This window comes from Oryx dammah, unplaced genomic scaffold, assembly GCF_014754425.2.
Source record: "Oryx dammah isolate SB20612 unplaced genomic scaffold, SCBI_Odam_1.1 HiC_scaffold_5, whole genome shotgun sequence".
In the NCBI taxonomy this organism is placed as follows: domain Eukaryota; kingdom Metazoa; phylum Chordata; class Mammalia; order Artiodactyla; family Bovidae; genus Oryx; species Oryx dammah.
This window is the reverse complement of record NW_024070189.1, coordinates 60,789,403-60,811,527: the sequence shown is the minus strand read 5'-3', so window position 1 is coordinate 60,811,527 and position 22,125 is coordinate 60,789,403. Positions and strand designations below refer to the sequence as shown.

Genomic DNA, 22,125 nt, shown 5'->3' with positions numbered 1-22,125 from the left:
CATCTGTCCACTGGGAGCCTGCATAGCACAGCTTACCTGGAGGCAGTAAGCACAGCCCATCAGTCTTCCTTCTAAGTGTCTTTTTCTTTTCTTGCTTTTTTCCTCCTTCAGAGCCTCACTCTTGCCCGGAAAATCCCATGGACAGAGGAGCCTGGTAGGCTACAGTCCATGGAGTGGGCAGAGTCAGGCATGACTGAGTGACTTCACTTTCACTTTCAAAGCCTCAGTTCCTCACAACTGCAGGCACCAGAATACATAGAGTGGTCCCACACCCAGCTGTGCATCAAAGCCATCTGGTTGAAAGTATAGGCATCAGGGGATCAAAATACATAAAGAAATTTTTTAGGCTTATGGTAGTGCTCCATATCTTGACTATGACGATACTATACAATTGCCTACAACTACTACTCTTTATCAAACTAGAAGTGTCTAGTTTGACAAAGCTAGTGTTTTATCAGTGTCTAGAAGTGTCTACAAGGAGGTGAATTTTGTCAATTATACCTCAATAAACCTGGGAAAAAGAAAAATACCACAGTACCAGGCTCCACCACACACCCATAGAACTGGGACCAAAGGAGCAGGAATTTCAGCCAACTTCATCAGTTCAGTTCAGTCACTCAGTCGTGTCCGACTCTTTGCGACCCCATGAATTGCAGCACACCAGGCCTCCCTGTCCATCACCAACTCCTGGAGTTCACTCAGACTCATGTCCGTCGAGTTGGTGATGCCATCCAGCCATCTCATCCTCTGTCGTCCCCTTCTCCTCCTGCCTCCAATCCCTCCCAGCATCAGGGTCTTTTCCAATGAGTCAACTCTTTGCATGAGGTGGCCAGCAAACTTCATAGGTGACACTAATGCACAGCTAAATGGAAAGCCCACAAAGAAAAGAACTCAGGCCATTAGAATCAGTCAGACCAGGATCTGAATATACTTACCAGAAATATAACCCTTAGCAAGGTACAAGTCTTAATTTCCTCATCTGCAAAAAGAAGATAATAATGGATAATAATAGTACCTACCCCCCAGGGTTGTTAGGTTTCAAGACTATCAAGCTCTTAGCAGAGAGCCTGGTCTGTAATAAACACTGAGTTAACCATTAGCAGCTATAATTTGCATTGCCTATGCCAATGCTACCAAACTATAACTCTGTGAGTCCTTAGTTTTGAGGTCGAGAAGTCAGACAGGGTACCTTGTGCCAGGAAGCATAGCCCTGGGCCTCTCCTGGAGTCATTCAGTGGTCCCTATTACCAACAGGTCACCAAGGACTAGGCAAAGTTAAATTAAGGCCCACCCACACCTGTATCACCAAAACTTCCCCTCAGATTCCTGACTACTTTGAGTAGATTCTTCCTGTAGCTGCTTAGCATGCCCCCAGCACAGCAAGCCAGGCAGAAAATGAAAAGGAACTCAAGGTCTGAAAAAGTCAAAAGGTAAAGAGAACAGCATCTTATCCAGAGATGCCTGGCTTCCCTCAGGACTCCTCCTGTGAGGGAGAACCCATGCCCTGAACATATTCAAGAGAGTAATCACCTGTGGCATCTGTTACACTTTAAAGCTTACAGAGTTCTTCATGTCCCTCATTTCCTTGGACTTCAGATAAAACATCCACTGAACAGTAATAACAGCTCCCATCCCTTGACCTTTTACTCTGGGCCAGACTCTGTATTCTTGCCTGGAGAATCCCAGGGACAGAGGAGCCTGGTGAGCTGCTGTCTACGGGGCTGTACAAGGTCGGATACAACTGAAGTGACTTAGCAGCAGCAGCAGACTCTGTACTCAAGACTTTACATGTAGCCCTCTCATGTAATCCTCCCAATAACCCTGTGTAAAGCAACTATTATCCCTGTTTTAAATTTGAGGTACACAGAAATGGAACAGATTTTTGTATGTTGACTTTGTATCCTGCCAACTTTATTGTTAGCTCTGATAGTTTTTTGATTGAACCTTTAAAGTTTTCCATTAATATGTATAATATCACCTGCAAATAATGGTAGTTTTACTTCTTCCTTTCTAATTTGGATGCTTTTTACTTCTTTTTCTTGCCTAACTGCTTTGGCTAGGACTTCCAACACTATGTCAAATAAAAGTTGCAAGAGAGGGCATCTTTGTCTTGTCTGTGATCTTACTTTTGAGTATGTTAGCTGTGGACTTGGCACATATGGCTTTTATTGTGCTGAGTTACAATCTCTCTACACTCACTCTATTCAGAGTTATTAACATAAATGGATGATGAATTTCGTCAAATGCTTTTCTCACTTCTATTGAGATGATCATATGATTTTTACCCTTCATTTTGTTGATTTGCTCCTCCACAATGATTGATTTGCAGATATTGAAACCTGGAATAAATCCCACTTGATTATGCCAATGATCCTTTAAATGTATTGCCGCATTCACCAATAATATTGCTGTTAATATTTTGTTGAGAACTTTTGCATCTATGTTCATTAGGGATACTGGTCTATAATTTTTTTCTGGTGGCATCCTTGTCTTGTTTTGGTAACAGGTTAATGCTGGCTCCATAAAATGAGTTTAGTAGTGTTCTCTCCTGTTAAAACTAATAAATTCAGTGAAGTTAGAGAATATAAAAATCAATATTAAAAAAAGTCTACTGTGTTTCTATATGCTAAAAATGAAGTATCAGAAGAGAAATAAAGAAAAATACATTTATAACTGCATCCAAAAAAAAAAAATCCCCATTACCTAGGAATAAATATAATCAAGGAGATGAAAGACCTATATATTGAAAACTACATTAATGAAAGAAACTGGAGAAGATACAAATGAATGTAAACATATTCCATCCTCATGGACTGGAAGAACCAATATTGTTAAAATGTTCATACCACCCAAAACAATCCATAGAATTTATAAACTCTATCAAAATTTCAATGGCATTTTTCACAGGAATAGAATAATCCTAAAATGTGTATGGAACTAAAAAAAAAAAATATCCAAAGCCATCTTGAGAAATAAGAACAAAGCTACATCATCATACGCCTTGATTTCAAACTTTATTACAAAGCTATATCAGTGAAAACAGTATGATTAGCTACCCATGGGGGCTCAGAGGGTAAGAAATCCACCTGCAACACAGGAGGCCTGGGTTCCGTTCCTGGGTCGGGAAGACCCCCTGGAGGAGGGCATGGCAGCCCACTCCAGTGTTCCTGCCTGGAGAATCCCATGGGCAGAGGAGCCTGGTGGGCTACAGTCCACGGGGTCACAGAGTGGGACACAACTGAAGCAACTAAGCACAGCACAGCACGTGATCAGATACATCAACTGAAACAGTATGATTCTGGTGGAAAAACAGACACATAAATTAATGGAACACAGAGCCCAGAAATAAACTCACACATAAATGGTCAATTAATTTGCAACAAAGGAACCAAAAACACATGCTGGGGAAAACGCAAAGGTAACAAGAGCAAAAAAAAAAAAAAGTGAGATGCCATCAAACTAAAAAGTTTCTACAAAGCAAAGGAAACAACCCAAAATGAAATGGCAACTTATGAAATGGGAGAAAAGATTCAAAATCATGTATCTGATAAGAGGTTAATATGAAAAATACATAAAGAATTCATCTAACTCAATAGCAAAAAAATCTGATTTTTAAAATGGGCAGTACATATGAATAGACATTTTTCCAAATAAAAACATACGGGCACCAACAGGCACATGAAAAGATGTTCAACATCATGGAAACCATGGATCATTATGGAAATGCAAATCAAAACCACAGTGAGATACCACCTCACACCTGTCAGAAAGGCTATATCAAAAAGACAAGAAACAACAAGTGTTGGCAAGAAGGTGGATAAAGGGGAACCCTTGCACACTGCTGGTGGGAATTTAAACTGGTGCAGCCACTATGGAAAACAGTACTGAGGTTTCTCAAAAACTTGAAAATTCAACTACCATATGATACAGTAATTCCACCTCTGGGCCTATATCTGAGGAAAATGAAAACACTAACTCAAAAAGATGTATGTACCCCATTGTCCACTGCAACATTACTTACAACAGCCAAGGTATGGAAACAACTTGTGTCCCCTGATGGATGAACGGATAAAGAAGATACACCCCTACACAGAGAACAGTATTATATAACCATGAAGAACATTAAAATGCTTCCATCTGCAACAACAGGGATGGACATCATGGCCATTATGCTCAGTGTTATAAGTTAGAGAAAGACAAATACTGTACAATCTGTCTTACACCTGGACTGTTTAGAAAATTATTTTTTAAAAAATCTCATACAGAAAACATATTAGTGGTTTCCAGAGGCAGGCGGTCAGGGGAAGGAGAAATGGGTTAAAGGGGACAAATGGTAAAAAGAAAACACTATTTCTCTTCAGAAGTAGTGCAGCAGGACTTCCCAGGTGGCACAGTGGTTGAGAATCCGCCTGCCAATGCAGGGGACATGGGTTCAATTCTGGGTGCAGAAGAGTTCCACATGCTGCGGGGCAACTAAGCCCATGTGCCATTAACTGCTGAGCCTGAGCGCCACAAGTACTGAGGCCCACACACTACAGAGCCCGTGCTCTGCCACAAGAGAAGCCACTTGAAGGAGAAATCTGTGCACCACACCTAGAGAGTAGCCCTTCTAACCACAACTAGAGAAAGTCTGCATGCAGCAGTGAAGACCCAGCACAGCCAAAAATAAATTTAAAAAAAAGTAATGCAGTAAACACAAGCTTGACTGAAACATGGAACATCAATAAACAAATAAATATGAGGAAACTGAGGTTCTGAGACTTAAATGACTTGATCACAACCCCAGAGATCTGAGACCCAATCTGCCTGACTTCAGAGACCACTATTAACTACTGTGCTTGAGGACATGATCCCTATATCTTACTACCTCCATTTTAGAGATAAGCCAGCTGAGACTGACAGAAAGCAACTGGCTCAAGATCACTCAGTGAGCTGGTGGCCAAGCAAGGTATGGATCCTCAGATGCCTGGCCTCATGCTCTCTCCACTTCACCTGAAGAAATGGAGCAACAGCATCTGAACCCCAAAAGATACTAACATAAGCTGATACTCAAGGCACCCAATACCTACTCTTATTAAGTCCTTACCCATTCCTCTGGTCCCTTAGTTTACCAAGCCAAGCCAAAGAATGCTCTTGGGGAAAGCTGGAAACACACCACTGGACCCCAGTGAGTCAAAGAAAAGCCAGACCAACTACAGCAGCAAGCAGAGTGTTTCACACAGGCTTGCACATTGCAAACACTTGTCTTTCCGGGTTCCCCCTAAGAATCCCATCTTCTAAGCATCAACCTGCAACTTATGCCCTCTGCTGGTAAATCTGTGCATCTCTTCATAAGAAAAGTGAAATCTAATGACTATACCAATGGTTTAGTAAAGGGCCAAAAATCTGCTTCCTTCACAGAACATTCTACACAAGAAAGAGGATTAATTCGTACTTTTCATAGATTCCACATGCTGCTGGGCAACTAAACCCGTGTACCACAACTACTGAGACAGCACCCTCGAGCCTTCAAGCCACAACTAATGAAGCCCGGGCAAAAAAACCACACGTGTGCTCTCCAAGAGAAGCCACCACAATGAGAAGCCCTCACACCACAACTAGAGAATAGTTCCCGCTTGTCACAACTAGAGAAAGCCAACAAGCAGCAACCAAGACCTGGCCAAAAACAAATTAATTTTTTTTTAATTTGTATTTTAAAACGACTATTTATAATTGTAAAGAGTTGCAATTAGATTGGCCACAGGACTGGAAAAAGGTCCGTTTTCATTCCAATCCCAAAGAAAGGCAATGACAAAGAATGCTCAAACTACTGCACAATTGCACTTATCTCATACGCTAGTAAAGTAATGCTCAAAATTCTCCAAGCCAGCCAGGCTTCAGCAGTATGTGAACCGTGAACTTCCAGATGTTCAAGCTGGTTTTAGAAAAGGCAGGGGAACCAGAGATCAAATTGCCAACATCCGCTGGATCATCGAAAAAGCAAGAGAGTTCCAGAAAAACATCTATTTCTGCTTTATTGACTATGTCAAAGCCTTTGACTGTGTGGATCACAATAAACTGTGGAAAATTCTGAAAGAGATGGGAATACCAGACCACCTGACCTGCCTCTTGAGAAACCTGTATGCAGGTCAGGAAGCAACAGTTGGAACTGGACATGGAACAACAGACTGGTTCCAAATAGGAAAAGGAGTACATCAAGGCTGTATATCGTCACCCTGCTTATTTAACTTCTATACAGAGTACATCATGAGAAACACTGGGCTGGAAGAAGCACAAGCTGGAATCAAGATTGCCAGGAGAAATATCAATAACCTCAGATATGCAGATGACACCACCCTTATGGCAGAAAGTGAAGAGGAACTATAAAGCCTCTTGATGAAAGTGAAAGAGGAGAGTGAAAAAGTTGGCTTAAAGCTCAAGATTCAGAAAACTAAGATCATGGCATCTGGTCCCATCACTTCATGGGAAATAGATGGGGAAACAGTGGAAAGTGTCAGACTTTATTTTGGGGGCCTCCCAAATCACTGCAGATGGTGACTGCAGCCATGAAATTAAAAGACACTTACTCCTTGGAAGGAAAATTATGACCAACCTAGACAGGATATTGAAAAGCAGAGACATTACTTTGCCAACAAAGGTCCATCTAGTCAAGGGTATGGTTTTCCAAGTGGTCATGTATGGATGTGAGAGTTGGACTTGTCAAGAAAGCTGAGCACCGGAGAATTGATGCTTTTGAACTGTGGTGTTGGAGAAGACTCTTGAGAGTCCCTTGGACTGCAAGGAGATCCAACAAGTCCATTCTAAACATCAGCCCTGGGTGTTCTTTGGGAGGAATGGTGCTAAAGCTGAAACTCCAGTACTTTCGCCACCTCATGCAAAGAGTTGACTCATTGGAAAAAACTCTGATGCTAGGAGGGATTGGAGGCAGGAGGAGAAGGGGACGACAGAGGATGAGACGGCTGGATGGCATCACCGATTCGATGGATGTGAGTTTGAGTGAACTCTGGGAGTTGGTGATGGACAGGGAGGCCTGGCGTGCTGTGATTCATGGGGTCGCAAGGAGTCAGACACGACTGAGCGACTGAACTGAATTTCAATTTCTGATGATTTCACTTAAAATTTTTTAAAATTTAAAAGATTCAATTGTTTAATCTCAACTACTTTAATATACTTACATACTCATATTACACTAAATACATATCACTATTGCATATTCAATTATAACTTTTATTGTGACAATATACATAAAATATACATCAACCACTTTTAAGGGCACAATTCAGTGGCATTAAGTACATTCACAGTGTTATACGACAGTCACTACTATCCATCTGCAGAACTTCATTATCTCCAGAGAAACTCTGTACCCAGCAAATAGTATTTTCCATTCCCTCCTTCCTCAAGCCCCAGGTAACCTCCATCTTACATTCTGCCTCTATGAATTTGCCTATTCTAGATCCCTCATATACGTGCAAACAAATTATACATACCCTTCTGTGCCTGGCTTATTTCACTGAGCATAATGTTTGTGAGGTCCATCCATGTGTTAGCATGGATCAGAATTTCATTCATTTTTATGACTGCATAAATATTTCATTGTGTGTATATACCACATTACATTTATCCATTCACTTGTTGATAGATGATGTATTTTAATATTTCACATTTTCATAGAGCACGATTTAGTAAACATTTCCCTAACATTTCACATTTATAGCTTCCAGTCTCTTGCTATAAATGTTCTCATCACCATCTCTGTGCAATAACTTGTTTCATTGAATTGTTCTGTTAAATTCCTAGTATTGTAGTCCTAGAGCCAAGGGATGGATACATTAATGGTTCCTACTAAATAAATCCATATTTATCCTCCTCGCTCATCATTTTTTCCAACCTAACAGGGAAGTTACTGTCTGTAATTTCAGTTATAAAAGTACAAAACTGTGATTAAACTCAACTGGAGGGAAGCAAACAAACAGTTCCACCAAATGAAAATAATTAAGATCATGGATACATGAATCCAGAGACTCAAAGGAACTGGTTGTGATCCTGAAGTCAGCAACAGATACTCAGAAGAGGTATGTCAAATGAGTAATTTTGCCACAATCTGCCTTCTGTGACTGAAGTTTCATATCCTATGAACCAAAGTCATCCTATACAATCAGAACAGAACAACTCCCTTCCAAGGGGAGTAATGCAGAGTAGTTAAATCAGACCAGCCTGCTACACATCTCATTGCAGTGTATACCAGCAAAGCATGATCCTTCTAACATACTCACGTATCTACACCTGTTGTCAAATGCGGTTGCTTCTAGTAGCTATACTTCCTATCTCCCTAAGGTATTCTTCATGGCATCTATGCCAAAGGCACCTATGTCAACAACTGCCTTCACTCAGATTATTTTAAAGATCTTTATGAGGCTGTCCTTTATCTAAACTTGCTTACAAAAGATTTACATGATGGCAGTGAGTCTCCACATGTTCAAAATTGCTGTGCTGTGCTTAGTCACTCAGTTGTGTCTAACTTTCTGTGACCCCATGGACTGTAGCCCGCCAGGCTCCTCTGTCCATGGGGATTCTCCAGGCAAGAATACTGAAGTGGGTTGCCATGCCCTCCTCCAGGGGACCTTCCCAACCCAGGGATGGAAGCCAGGTTTCCCGCACTGCAGGCAGATTCTTTACCATCTTAGTCACCAGAGAAGCCCAAGAATATTGCTGGAGTGAGTAGCCTGTCCCTTCTCCAAGGATACATCTTCCCAACCCAGGAATCGAATCAAGGTCTCCTGCATCGCAGGTGGATTCTTTAACAGCTGAACTACTAGAAGCTGCAATAATGAAAAGACCTAGAGCTTTTGGAAAAAGTGAAATTAACAAAGCAGAAACTGCTCAGAAGAGTTCTTCACTAGACACAGAGCTGACTGACCTATGTGAAAGGTTTTCCAAAACTGCACCTTCTATCCACAATGTGGTGTTTTCCACTTAGTTACACTAAAAATAACTATATTAAGAAAAAAAAAATTTTAATGTTAGCTGTTTCCAGTGGTTCCCAAGTCCAATGCCAGGTTCAGAGATGAGCTAAAAGAACTCACAAAACTCAGCACTGCTAGGTCTTGTACTCACAAATAAAATTTACTACAGACACATAGTAAAGATACACAGTGGAATCATTTGGAGAAAAGACACAGAGTCTGGAGGAGCCCAAGTACAGGCCTCTTTATGCTCTCTCCCTATCATGAAGGGTCACAAAGACTACACTTGTGAGTCATGTTTCTGCCCAAGGACTAAGTACTCCAGGTTTTATAGGTACCCACTGCTTGCTAAGTCGCTTCAGTCATGTACGACTCTGTGCAACCCAACTGCTTAGCACATATCAAAATTCCAGAGTCACAGAAGAAAGGAGGTATTTAGCCTAAATCCTACTGCTTGCACAGTCTAGACCACCTTTATCAGTTAGGGAATGGTAAAAACACTACCTAAATCCAAGTGCCCAGACAAGGGCCAACCTTGCAAGTAGTCCTTTCTAAAGACAGCACATCATAATCAAAGATTCATTTCGGCCAGAGAATAATCTCTCCCTCAAAAATGCAGGTGTCTGTAATAGAATTAAGAGACTGCAGGTCTTTTTATACCTTAATCCAAGTTGTTCTGACTGCTTTTCTCATAAAGTCTCATCAAAACCAACTACATCAACTAAAAGAATTATGTCCTGAGAAAATCAGAGAATCTTTTTTAAAAATTCAAGTAGAGCATATTCCTCTCTGCTCAAAACCCTGCAATAGTTGACCAATCATGCTGCAAAAGCCAAAATCCTTACTTTACAAAAGCCGTACTATGAGCTAGTCCCTTTCTGACATCATCAGCTACTCTGTTCTTTACTCCACTTCAGCCACTTTGACCAACCTGCTCTTCCTCAAAGTCCAGGTACAATCCTGCCTCAGGACTTTTGTTCTTCCTACATCACTGCAGATGGTGACTGCAGCCATGAAATTAAACGACGCTTACTCCTTGGAAGAAAAGTTATGACCAACCTACATAGCATATTCAAAAGCAGAGACATTACTTTGCCAACAAAGGTCCGTCTAGTCAAGGCTATGGTTTTTCCTGTGGTCATGTATGGATGTGAAAGTTGGACTGTGAAGAAGGCTGAGTGCCGAAGAATTGATGCTTTTGAACTGTGGTGGTGAAGACTCTTGAGAGTCCCTTGGACTGCAAGGAGATCCAACCAGTCCATTCTGAAGATCAGCCCTGGGATTTCTTTGGAAGGAATGATGCTAAAGCTGAAACTCCAGTACTTTGGCCACCTCATGCGAAGACCTGACTCACTGGAAAAGACTCTGATGCTGCGAGGGATTGGGGGCAGGAGTAGGGGACGACAGAGGATGAGATGGCTCAATGGACATGAGTCTGAGTGAACTCTAGGAGTTGGTGATGGACAGGGAGGCCTGGCATGCTGCGACCCATGGGATCACAAAGTCGGACACGACTGAGCGACTTAACTGAACTGAAGCCTGCCTCTACCTGAAATGTTTTTCCCCTAAACATCTACACTGCTAAGCCTCTCATTTCCTTCACGTTTGTGTTTAAGCATGACCTTCTCAGAGACCTCCCCATACTACCCCCTTCACTTCATTTTATTTATAGCTGTGCGAGGTCTTCGCTGCTGCATGGGCTTTTCTCGAGTTGCAGTGCATGGGCTTTGCATTACAGTGGCTTCTCTTGTTACAGAGCACAGGCTCTAGGGCATGGGGGGCTTCAGTAGCTGTGGCTCCCAGCCTCTGAAGCACAGACTCAATACTTGTGACACACGGGTTTAGTTGCTCCGTGGCATCTAGGATCTTCCTGGATCAGGGATGGAACCCGTGTCTCCTGCATTGGCAGGTGGATTCTCTTAACACTGAGCCACTAGGGAAGGCCATCACCCTATTTTAAATTGCACAATCTTCACAAATATCCTGCCTTGCAGCACTGCTGGCTCCTTACCCTTTTCTATCCACACATTTTCTAAATACAACTTCTTATGCTTCATTATCTGTTTCCCCCTACTAAAACATAAGCTCTACTGAGGACAAGGATTTTTGTTTCTTGTTCTTTGCTGCATTTCCAGATGAATCAGGAAATAGAAGAGTCAAACATTTAACCTCACACAGTAGGAAACAGGGAGATACTGAGTATCAATGTGGAAAAACTCATTAACAGGTGGGGAGGGTAAACAGCTAGATCTTCTCCAAGTTTGGTGGTTTCTGGGAGACCAAGTCATTAGAAAATGTGGGATTTTTTTTTTCACTGAAGAGATGACAACAGATGGCACATTCAAATAGGGTTACTGGAGTTTTAATAAAAGGAACCATTTACGAGGATGTGGGCACAGTTAAGAGAAAACCAACAAGGTCTGGTAAACCATCTTGGGGCTAGAAAAAGGGAACCTGAAGTAGCAGTAGGAGGGAGTGGTTACCAGAGAAGACCTATAGCTGGCCACTGGAGCAGAGGTTGGTAAGAGGCCTTGATAAACTATTTGCTCAATATGTATACTTTGGAGGGAGGGGACAAATATCTTAACCTCACCTTTCTCTCACTCTTCTAGACTTCTGCTGGTTTCTCCCACTGTCAAACCCAACATGAAGCCATAAAAGAGAGTATAGTTGTTTAACAATCAAATATTCTGAGAACACAGAGCAAGGAACAGAAAGGTATAGAGTGGATCAAGAAGGGCAAAAAGAGAATATCCTGTAACCATTTTGTAAAGCTATCTACAGAAGACAGAACGTTTCAATGCACTTACCAGCATCTTCAATTCACTATGTTCAAACCTTCCTTCTACATCTTCTCATTCCATTTCTGGTGACATCACCCCCCTCCTACTTACCCCAGTGATTCTGACTGAGCTACTCACTTTTATCTCCCCACCATATCCAATCATTTGCTAATTAAACTTTTACAACTTCCCTTACATTCCATCTACTGCCAGTGCTCCTTTGTTCATGCTCTCATGGTTAACATAAGCGGTCATAGCAGCCTTACCACCTGAAACATCACTTAAACGCCATCTATTTCACTCAGTGCTACTAATTAGTCTTTCTAAATTACAGTCTCGCTACCACTATTCTCAAAAACTTTTAGTAATTTCCACTGGCTGCCAGATAAGCACTAATATGGTCCCAACTTCTCCCAATTTCCCACAACTCTCCTTTACCCTTAATATAAATTATCCACTTGTATCTGGAAGTTTCATGCAGAGTATGGCCACTGAAATCAATAAGGTTTGGATTCAACTCCCAGTTCAATCATTTCACCAGCTGGGTGGCCTTGGGAAAGTTTAACCTTGGGATGAGCTTCAGCTACCTTACTGTGAAGCAGAGGGTTACTGAAATGGATCCAGTGAGAACATCTGCAAATGTACTTTGTACAACATTTAGCACACAGTAGGCATACTTCTCTGTATGTGCCCCATGTTTCTATTTGTTCCTCTACTGAAATTAACTTTTTCCCCACTTTCTCTATACAGCCAACTTATCTTTCATAATGCCTTTCTTAATCCTTCTTCCTACCCGGAAGGCACTCTCAACACATTACTTATAACTTTCTTATAATACTTCAACACAGACAGCGAACATGGTTCATACCTCTCCTACTAGAGTTGAAGCAGTAGAGGAATAGAGGGCTCCCATATCCAAGCTCACCCAGCAAATCAAGAGCAAAGCCTAGGTTAAAAACCAAATCTCAGTAACTAAGAGTGCTCTATGGACTACACACACTTATATCAGTACTTTTTTAAAGATGGCTATTCATTCACCTCATTGTGCAAATAAATACCTTGTGGTTGAGGGGGGGATGAAATAAAGGTACACTCATATCTCCTAACCAAAGTCGTAATACTAACTTCACAATGTACCAACAATGATAGTATACCCTTTACAAATATACTTTCACTGAATTTGTTCAAAGTATAATTTGTTCACAATCCTGTGAGACAGATATTAACAGCAGGCTCTCCTTTTTAAGGACTTCCCTGGTGGCTCAGATGGTAAAGCATCTGTCTACAATGTGGGAGACCTGGGTTCAATCCCTGGGTCGGGGAGATTCCCTGGAGAAGGAAATGGCAACCTACTCCAGTACTCTTGCCTAGAAAATCTCATGGACAGAGGAGCCTGGTGCAGGATACTGCCCACGGGGTCACAAAGAGCCAGACACAACTGTAAAGACAAGGAAACAAGTTCAGGACCATGTGTTCAAGGTCATGGAACAACAAAGTGACTGGATCAAAGAAAGAATCTGGTCTATTTGATACCAAAACTTATGTCATTAAGAACTGCTATTGCTGCTGTTGCTGCTAAGTCGCATCAGTTGTGTCCGACTGTGTGACCCCATAGACGGCAGGCAGCCCACCAGGCTCCCCCATCCCTGGGATTCTCCAGGCAAGAATACTAGAGTGGGTTGCCATTTCCTTCCTCAATGCATGAAAATGAAAAGTGAAAGTGAAGTTGCTCAGTCGTGTCCAACTCTTCACAACCCCATGGACTGTATAGACTACCGGCCCCTCCACCCATGGCATTTTCCAGGCAAGAGTACTGGAGTGGGTTGCCATTGCCTTCTCCACCATTAAGGACTATGAAATACTAAGTCAGATGCCTACTGAGGCTAATTACAGTAGCAACAAAAGCATCAAAGAAAAATCTACCTTTCATATGGTATGCAAATAACAAAACCAGTAAGAGTAAAGCCTTCATTTTATCAGAGAATATATATTAAATGATGATGGGACTAACTCCAATTTGCCTGTACAGTGTGAACAATCTGAGACAATCCCACAACGCTGAAAAGGATGCATAATTTCAAAAGAAACAGAATCTCCAACAGAATGGAAGTTACTTGAAGACAGGAACCGTGTTTGTCCCACTGCAGTTATCTCCAGATCCTAGATGTTTTGCACAAAGAGGTAATCAATCCCTGAAGAAACTGACAGAAAATGCTGGGATATAAGCATATTGTCAAAACAGTACAAGTTCACATCAGATAATTTTAGAACAAAACCCATTTCAGATATGTTTTTTGGTGTTTTTTTTTTAAACAAACCATACACAGTGATGAAAGAATTAAAGGAGCCAAAGAAAATCTGCCTGAGAAGGGAGCACACAGCTAAAAGAGGAAATCTTGAATCTTTTTCCTCTCTGAAGATGCAAATCATTCAGCTCCAACTGCAAATGATATTAATAAATAGGTGGGATAGCTCAGAACAAAAGTGATTCAACCGCCCTTTTAGCCTCCCTAATATACTTTTTTAAAAAGCAGCTTTCTAGTATCTCCTTTTTTGTGTTTTATCTGATGGCATTTCTCATTTAGGAATATGAAGTTCACCCACAAGCAGGTTACAATGTCAAAGACCAATTTTCCCAAACCAGCTGCATGCCTGTCTTAAAAATGAGCAATAAATCCTATTTCCCAACAATATACTTTCACACATTACACTTAGTAAGCAACTAAATTTAAGCATCAAGAACATTCACGATGTGCTAAACTCAAATTTAATTTGAAGCTAGTAATTCATGCCCACTTATTCTTCAAACTAACCCTGTCTCCCCCTGCCAAATTATACAACTGTTAGCTTTATTTTTAAAACAAAATTTACAGAACATATTAAGTTTCTAATAACTTATTGCAAACATTTTCTCACAAAATTATATTTAAAACCAGCTAGTAAGTGAAAATATAGGGAAGATATATTAAAGGAAAAAAATAGAAGAGTGAGAATATTGCTAACTATGGCTTAATAAAGGGGGTCTCCAAACTATGAATTATACTTTTCACAGAAACTTTTTAACATCCATTCAAGATCTCAACTGATTTGTACTTCTATCACTGAATGTGTCCCATAACCCTTAAGCTGATTTTGCTATTAAAACTTAGCAAAAACCGTTAAGCCATAAAATAATGCAAAGCAATAAAAATAAGACAATGTACTTCTGAAATCTCTGTGGCCTAGCAACGTAAGAAAAAACACAAGGAGCCCATTACATCATGCTCTGTGTATTGGCATGTTAGTAGCATGCCCCCTGCCAACTCATCTACGTAGTCTAAATGTCAAGACCAGCCCAAATATTTTCTTGACCCACCAAGTCGACACAACTGCTTATACCCATCTCTAACTAAAATGCCCAAAATCTATTACAATTATTGAAATTCCCACTACTCAAAACAGAAATTGCGAGTACCTTGTGAGCAGGGGCGGATCCTTTCTGGTATGTTGCAAATGGCAACATAAAGCCTGCAAAAGTAGTTTGGAAACATACTAAACAATAAATTACGGTGCATCTATACTATAGTATACCAGTGTTATGATACAGAATGATTATATACACATATGGGTGTCTTTGAAGTTAAAATACTTACATATGTATGTATGTATATATAAAACAACCCAATATTTGTTCCTAAAATAAAGATAAATATATCTCCCTGCAAATAGAAAGACCTAGAAATAGGCAAACTGTTAAACATACGTAATCTCCAAGTGCTGGAAGAAAACCGGGAAAGAGCAACATAAGGGTCTTTATAGGCTATTAACTGTTTTATCACGTATTAGCTAGCTTTGAAATTTTTCAGCAAAATGTTTCAGAGTTGAATATAACCTAAAACTTTAACAAGGCTGCCAATGAGCATGTACCTTTCCCTGAATATATACTAAGAACAAAAAAATACTCATGATACCAGAGAACTGCTGTGTTCTAGTTATCCAGCACATTTAATTTGAGTGAGCCATCTCATCAACCAAGTGTGTATGTGGTAAGCAAGACCATGACCTGCAATCCCAACAATCACTGCATTACTCTTAATAGCAAGCAATGTCCATCAACCATTATGGTATGGCCATGCTATGGAACATTATACAGGCATTAAAGAGGATGAGGAAAGTCTATTTGTTCTGATATGAGAATGCCAATCATATAAACTGCTGAACTATTTCATCCTTCTAAAATGTAGATACATAAAAGAGTTTACTGAACATACACCTATTAACAAGGATTGTCCTTGAGAGGAGGATTTCATTATTAGTAGAGTTTTTACCATTCTCTGTTTAGTTTGTAAGCATTTATTTAAACGTTTAATTCTCATTTTTAAAAATACACCGGTCTCAACATTCAGTACAATTTCTCTTTTCTACTTCCTAGTAACATTGCCCAGAGAAAGCGATGGCACCCCAACTCCAGTACTCTTGCCTGGAAAATCCCACGGATGGAGCCTGGTAGTCTGCAGTCCATGGGGTCGCAAAGAGTCGGACGCGACTGAGCGACTTCCCTTTCACTTTTCACTTTCATGCACTGGAGAAGAAAATGGCAACCCACTCCAGTGTTCTTGCCTGGAGAATCCCAGGGACGGGGGAGCCTGGTGGGCTGCCGTCTATGGGGTCACACAGAGTTGGACACAACTGAAGTGACTTAGCAGCAGCAGCAGCAACATTTCCAAATGTTACTTGGCAACATTTGACCAAACATGCAATATTATAATTTTTAAAATAACACAGTACAAAGGGAATTTTTATTGGAAAGAAGTTTTTACAACATTCACTTTTAATAGAAAACATTAGACAAAGGTACAGCAAAGCAACCAGCAGTAAGACACTAAGGAAAAGGCATTCATTGTCTTACCCTGGTTTAGAGGCAATCTTTGTTGCTCCACTTAATAAAAAAAAAGAGCCTTCTAAAACAGGGAAGAGAAATTATATTCCCAGTGGCCAAAATCTTAACACTGATGCAGTAAGTTGGTTAAAACGGAAGAAACAAACTCACCCTCTTCTAAGTGCAAATACTGGCTTTTGGGGAATAATCCTTACATTACCTAGATGCAGTTTTGCTTAAACTGACTCAACATCCAAATGCCCACTTTTAATCAGCAAAAACATAGGTAATTTAGTTTAAAATGCAAATTCTCAAATTTGAGAGTATTAAGCACACTTAAAAGATAAACAAAGCTACAAATCAAATAACTGACACTACCATTTCTGTTCTTGAGGTAATCAGAAATAGCAAATTCTTAAGTATCCTCAATGCTTTAACCTCACTTGAAAAAAAAAATTCATTATGAAGATTTAAATATTAAATGTTCTAAATCATTAAGCTACGCAACGAAGCAATCAGTATATCGTTCTGATTTGTTACCACTACGAATGCCAACCGTTTGCAAGCTTTTTAAGACTTGAAATTACTATCAATCTTTCAAACCTCTTCCAACTAATGATTACCACTGAATTTTACTAAACACTGTAAATGCAGAAGTTCTTCACAACAGGAAGACAAAAAAATTTTTTTTATTTTGCTAATCTTTCAAAATTAGATTCAAGCATTGCACAAAAATTATATTCAATGCTGACCAGGTTCTGTACTACTTCCTCCCATGAAGTCTTCATTGTATTTGAAGTAGTAATGTTCCGGTAAATCTTACAGGTGAAAAAAGTGAAACCGTAACAAACAAGTCCTACATGCCAAATCTGGAAAGACTTAAGACCTCTATTTCTGCCTTCACTGAATACCAATCCAAATAAGATATTTGTAAAGGCAGATACAAGACAAAGCGATGATACACTATGAACACTAAGCCATTTTTCTAATTAGGAAATCCTTTTACATAACTTTTCACACATCACTATGTGGGAAATACAAAATGACAATAACCTTATTAAATTCTGAAAACCCTCCAGAACGTGGACTATTCCAGTAGAACCAGAAGAAACAGATCTTCCTCCTAAAACTGAGTAAAACACAAACACAATAATTACAATAAAAAACTGAAGCATATCATTTTCTGTATCTTAGAGCCCCACTCCCTGCAAAAGCTAGACCAAATTACCACATGAAAACACAGTATGATGCATTTCAGTAAGAATGAAAACAGAAATTTAAGCAAATAGTAAAACCATTTGTAATGCAAAACTTAGACTATCTTGTTAATTTCTTCACTATGCAAACACATCCATCCCATTTGTTGTAGAGGTACTAAAAGTACCCATACCAAGTATCAGCTACCCTTTGTCAAAGTGACTAAGCAGCCTTAAACAAAATTCCAGCCAAAAATTTTACCATATCATTAAATCAAATGTAGGTAATAGATTAAAAGGTATTCTGAACCCACCCACCAGGTTATACATACTCTCACTCAATCATGTAAAGAATTGAATTCTTTATTTGTGATATCCATAAACGGTGCTATTCTATATGTCTATCCAGGAAGGCAATTTTCTCCTATACCATTGTTTTGTTTTGCTTTTTATAAACAACAACTTGAATTCTATTGCATGAAAGGGCTACAAATATACATTTGTTAACCAAGCAGAATACACAGATATTTTGCTTTACAACTTGCACCTGATACCAGTACACGAAGCTGGTTCATTAGTTAATCATAGCAATTTGGGGCCACTGCCCAAGCTATGCAGAGCAGTTTTACATTTTCAAACCTCATGTAGAAAGGGCAGTAGTGATATGGACCATTAACTACATTCCTGTAAAGCCCATATTAGTTACAAGTAAATGTATAACCAAAGTCTGCACAGATTTTTTATGGCAAAACTTCTAAAATCTGATGCAACTGTCCTGAACAAGTTTTTAAACCAACTGTTTTGCAGATATACTGACATTCTGCCAGTAGATGGTGCCACAAAAGTTAGGGGAAGGATTTCCAGGAGGACAACAGTTCAGCTATAGGGGAAAAAAAAAAACCCAAACATTTAAACCTGCTCTGAAAATACAAAAATGCACTTAAAGTTTGAGGGTAAAATATAACCCTTATTTGTAACCATTCATAACAAACCAGTAAGAGGGATGAAATTAGGCCATCTGAATTTTTTAAAACAGTTTATATGAATGAAAACACATGCTTAACACAAACTATTTCTTTAGAACTACACAGTACATATTTTGAAGCAAATTCTCATAGAAGTGACCACCCATGTCAAGACGATAAGCAAATCACTTAGTACAAGAGATGGATGTAGGAAAAACTTTAAAGATTTTAAAAAGCCACATCCACCACTTCAAATGTTTTACCTGTAAGGGATGAATTCAACACATCACTACCTGCGTAACAGCAAGGAAAAAAAAAAAAAAACCTCACAGGACCTTTTAAAAGTTTCTCTAAGTACACATTAAGAATTAACACGAAAAATTACCTTTAAAACGTACGGAATGGATCCTACAAAAAAAATGTTAGACATGTACGGTCAAACACAATGATTTATTAAAAATAAAACGTAAAAATGATTTTTGTACATATGCTTCCAAATTTCGGGCATGGGATCCAAGGAGATTTTATAGAAAACGCTGTAGCCAGATACCAAGTCCTTACAACAAAGTAAACTAAACCCCCCAACCCCCGCCCAGGTTTTGCTACAGAATCAGCAAGTTCACTCCCTCCCCCCCGCCAAAAAAAACACAAATTAAAACAAGACATTTTGCTAGTATAAAAACGACCAAAGTCCAAGTAATAATAAAAAAATAGAGTCCATCAATGACTGTAACACAAAAATGTGTATGTGGAGGCAAGTCCATCTTCAGAGGGAGAGACGAGAGAGGTGGCAGGCATATAGGGCAACACCCCCAAGGGTAAGCAGCCTTAGAAGTGGCTCCCCCAAGGGCAAAATGGGGAAAGCGGTGGGAGTGAAAAGGACTTAGGAGTTGACCCTAGTTGGGTGGTTGAAAAGAGCTACCCCTATAAGCCACTCCCAAGCATTAAAACAGCATTTTTAGAAGGAGCTGCCTCCATAGCCACCCCCACCGCCATAGCCGCCTCTGTAAGGTCCACTGTTGCTGCGACCTCCCCAGCTGCTGCCGCCGCCGCCGCCGCCGCCGCTCTTCATGGGCCCATAGGACGACTGGTGCTGGCTGTAGCTGCCGAAACCGCCGAAGCCGTTACCGTAGTCGCTTCCACCGTAGGACGAACCGCCGCCGCCGCCTCCGTAGGCGTTGTAGCCGCCGCCGCCGCCGCCGTAACCACCGTAGCTGTTATAACCGCCGCCGCCGCCGCCCTTAGACAGGCCGTTCTGGTCACGACCACCGCCCCGACCCCGGCCGCCGCGGCCGCCACGGGAGGACCGGGAGCCGCCTCCGCCCCCACCGGAATGGATATCCTCCTTGGGGACAGCCTTCTTCACCTCCACGCGATGGCCCTGGATCGGATGGAACTTGACCACCGCGGCCTTGTCTGCCGCGTCGTGATTCTGAAAATACACGAAGCCGAAGCCACGCTTCTTGCCCGACTGCTTGTCGGCAATAATCTCGGCCTTTTCCACGGTGCCAAACTGCGAGAAGTGCTCGATCAGGTCGCCCTCGGCCACGTCTCCCTTAAGGCCCCCGACAAAGAGCTTCTTCACCTTGGCGTGAGCACCGGGCCGCGCCGAATCCTCCCGGGACACCGCCCGCTTCAGCTCCACCGTGTTGCCGTCCACCGCATGAGGCGAGGCGGCCATGGCGGCATCGGCCTCCTCCACATTGGAGTAGGTCACGAAGCCAAAGCAACGGGAGCGCTTGGTCTGGGGGTTCACCACCACTACGCAGTCTGTCAGGGTCCCAAAGGCCTCAAAGTGGCCGCGCAGGCCGGACTCACTCGTTTGCACGTTGAGGCCGCCGATGAACAGCTTACACAGTTGGGAGTTCTCCATCTCCACCGCCCGGGCCTTGCCCCCGCCCTGGGAGCTCCGAGGTTTCGCCGTCGCCGTGATGGTTGGCTAAGGTTTCTTCACAACTTGGGCCCAGCCGTCGCTGGAGCCGCCCCCGCCGGTCAGCGACGGAAAAGGGAAGAAGGGAAGGGAAGGGAAAAAGGAAGAGAGGAAGGGGGAGGGAAGGGGAGAGGTGCCGGCTAGAGGACAAGCCGAGGAAACTGGAAGGCAACCAAAGCCGCCGCTACCGCCACCTCCTCTCCCGTATCTGTGCACCACACAAAGAGGCCGCTGAACGCGCGCGCACCCTCCCCGAGGCGTGCGTCACCGCCGACGTACGGCAGCGCAGGACAGTCCACCAATCCTCGCCTCGACCTCATTAGTCCCGCCTACCTCGCTGCAGCGCCGCTCTCGGTCACGGACTCCCCGCCCTCCGCGGTCTATTCAAGCCTTCGGCCTGCGCTGCTCGCGCTGGCGCCTTTACCGCTCCGCTTTCACTCCAAGGATCTCCAGTGCGCCCTCACTAGGGACTCTCTCCGCCCTTCGTGAACCTCTGCGATTCATTTGCCCCCAGCCCCCGCGGCTGTTCCCAGTGATTTTTCCCCCTCCCCTAGCCGTATCCCCTCGCCCAGCTCCGCAGTGGCGTTCGCGCCAGCCCCTTGAGAGACATGTCAGTTCAGCCAATCACAGCCATCCCCTTGCATCCACTTCCGTTTTCGGCAGCTGCTGGACGGGCGCGCTCCCCAGTGCGCGCTGGCCTCGGCGCCCCCTGTGTGCAGTTTTCTTGCTACCCATACGCCTCTTCCCGCCCTGGGCTTGCCGCGGGGGCGGGGCGGGGCGCCGGGGGTGGTAGTGAGCGGGGACGCGCTGGGGGCCGTTCCCAACGGATGCGGCCTGGGGCGTCACGCGCGGGTTTTTTGAAAAGTTGACTGTTGGGGTTAGGGTCTTGGATTTACCCGCCGCGTTTCGGCTGGGCCACTACACCTGGAGTCCTCGCCCCTCCCGTCCGCACAAAGATGGAGGGTAGGGGCCTGGTCGCGGAAGACGGTTATTAACCGTTTACAGTAGGCCAGAGGCGCGATTAGACAAACATTGGCACGTGGCCCTGCGCAAACGCGAGCCCGAGGCCATGTGAAAGGACTGCAGCGTGCCGAGAGCGGCTTCATACTTTCCGACCGAGGCTTGGCGCGAGACCCCCGCTACCCCAATGCTGTCAGTGGAACCCTCTTGCGAGGCCTCTCTCAGCGGACATTTTCACACTCCCCCGGTGTACACATCTTTTCATAGGTCCTGTTATCTGTACGAGCTTCCTTCCCAACTAAAATGTTAGGTTTTTTAAGGCGTTTTCAATCGGACTGGGAGCCAAGTTAAACATGAACACTGTACTGTATATGAGTATCGCACACCCTTGATAACTGCCATATCGACCCAGGTGGGAATGCAAGAAAGTTATAATGGCTTCCATCTACTGAAACTTTTGTGTTCCA

General features: G+C 42.4%; 1 protein-coding gene across 1 annotated transcript; it reads right to left on the bottom strand.

Annotated features, from left to right (window-relative positions):
* Window positions 1-18,148: 18,148 nt before the first annotated feature.
* Window positions 18,149-20,969, bottom strand: HNRNPA0 (heterogeneous nuclear ribonucleoprotein A0). The gene has a single exon (XM_040240030.1). It carries the CDS (start codon window positions 20,639-20,641, stop codon window positions 19,727-19,729), a length of 915 nt encoding a protein of 304 aa, XP_040095964.1. The 5' UTR covers window positions 20,642-20,969; the 3' UTR covers window positions 18,149-19,726.
* Between the last annotated feature and the right edge of the window lie 1,156 nt (window positions 20,970-22,125).

Bases quoted from the DNA above. Each gene is read 5' to 3' on its own strand.
- HNRNPA0 (XM_040240030.1), bottom strand. From the start codon at position 20,641: ATGGAGAACTCCCAACTGTGTAAGCTGTTCATCGGCGGCCTCAACGTG.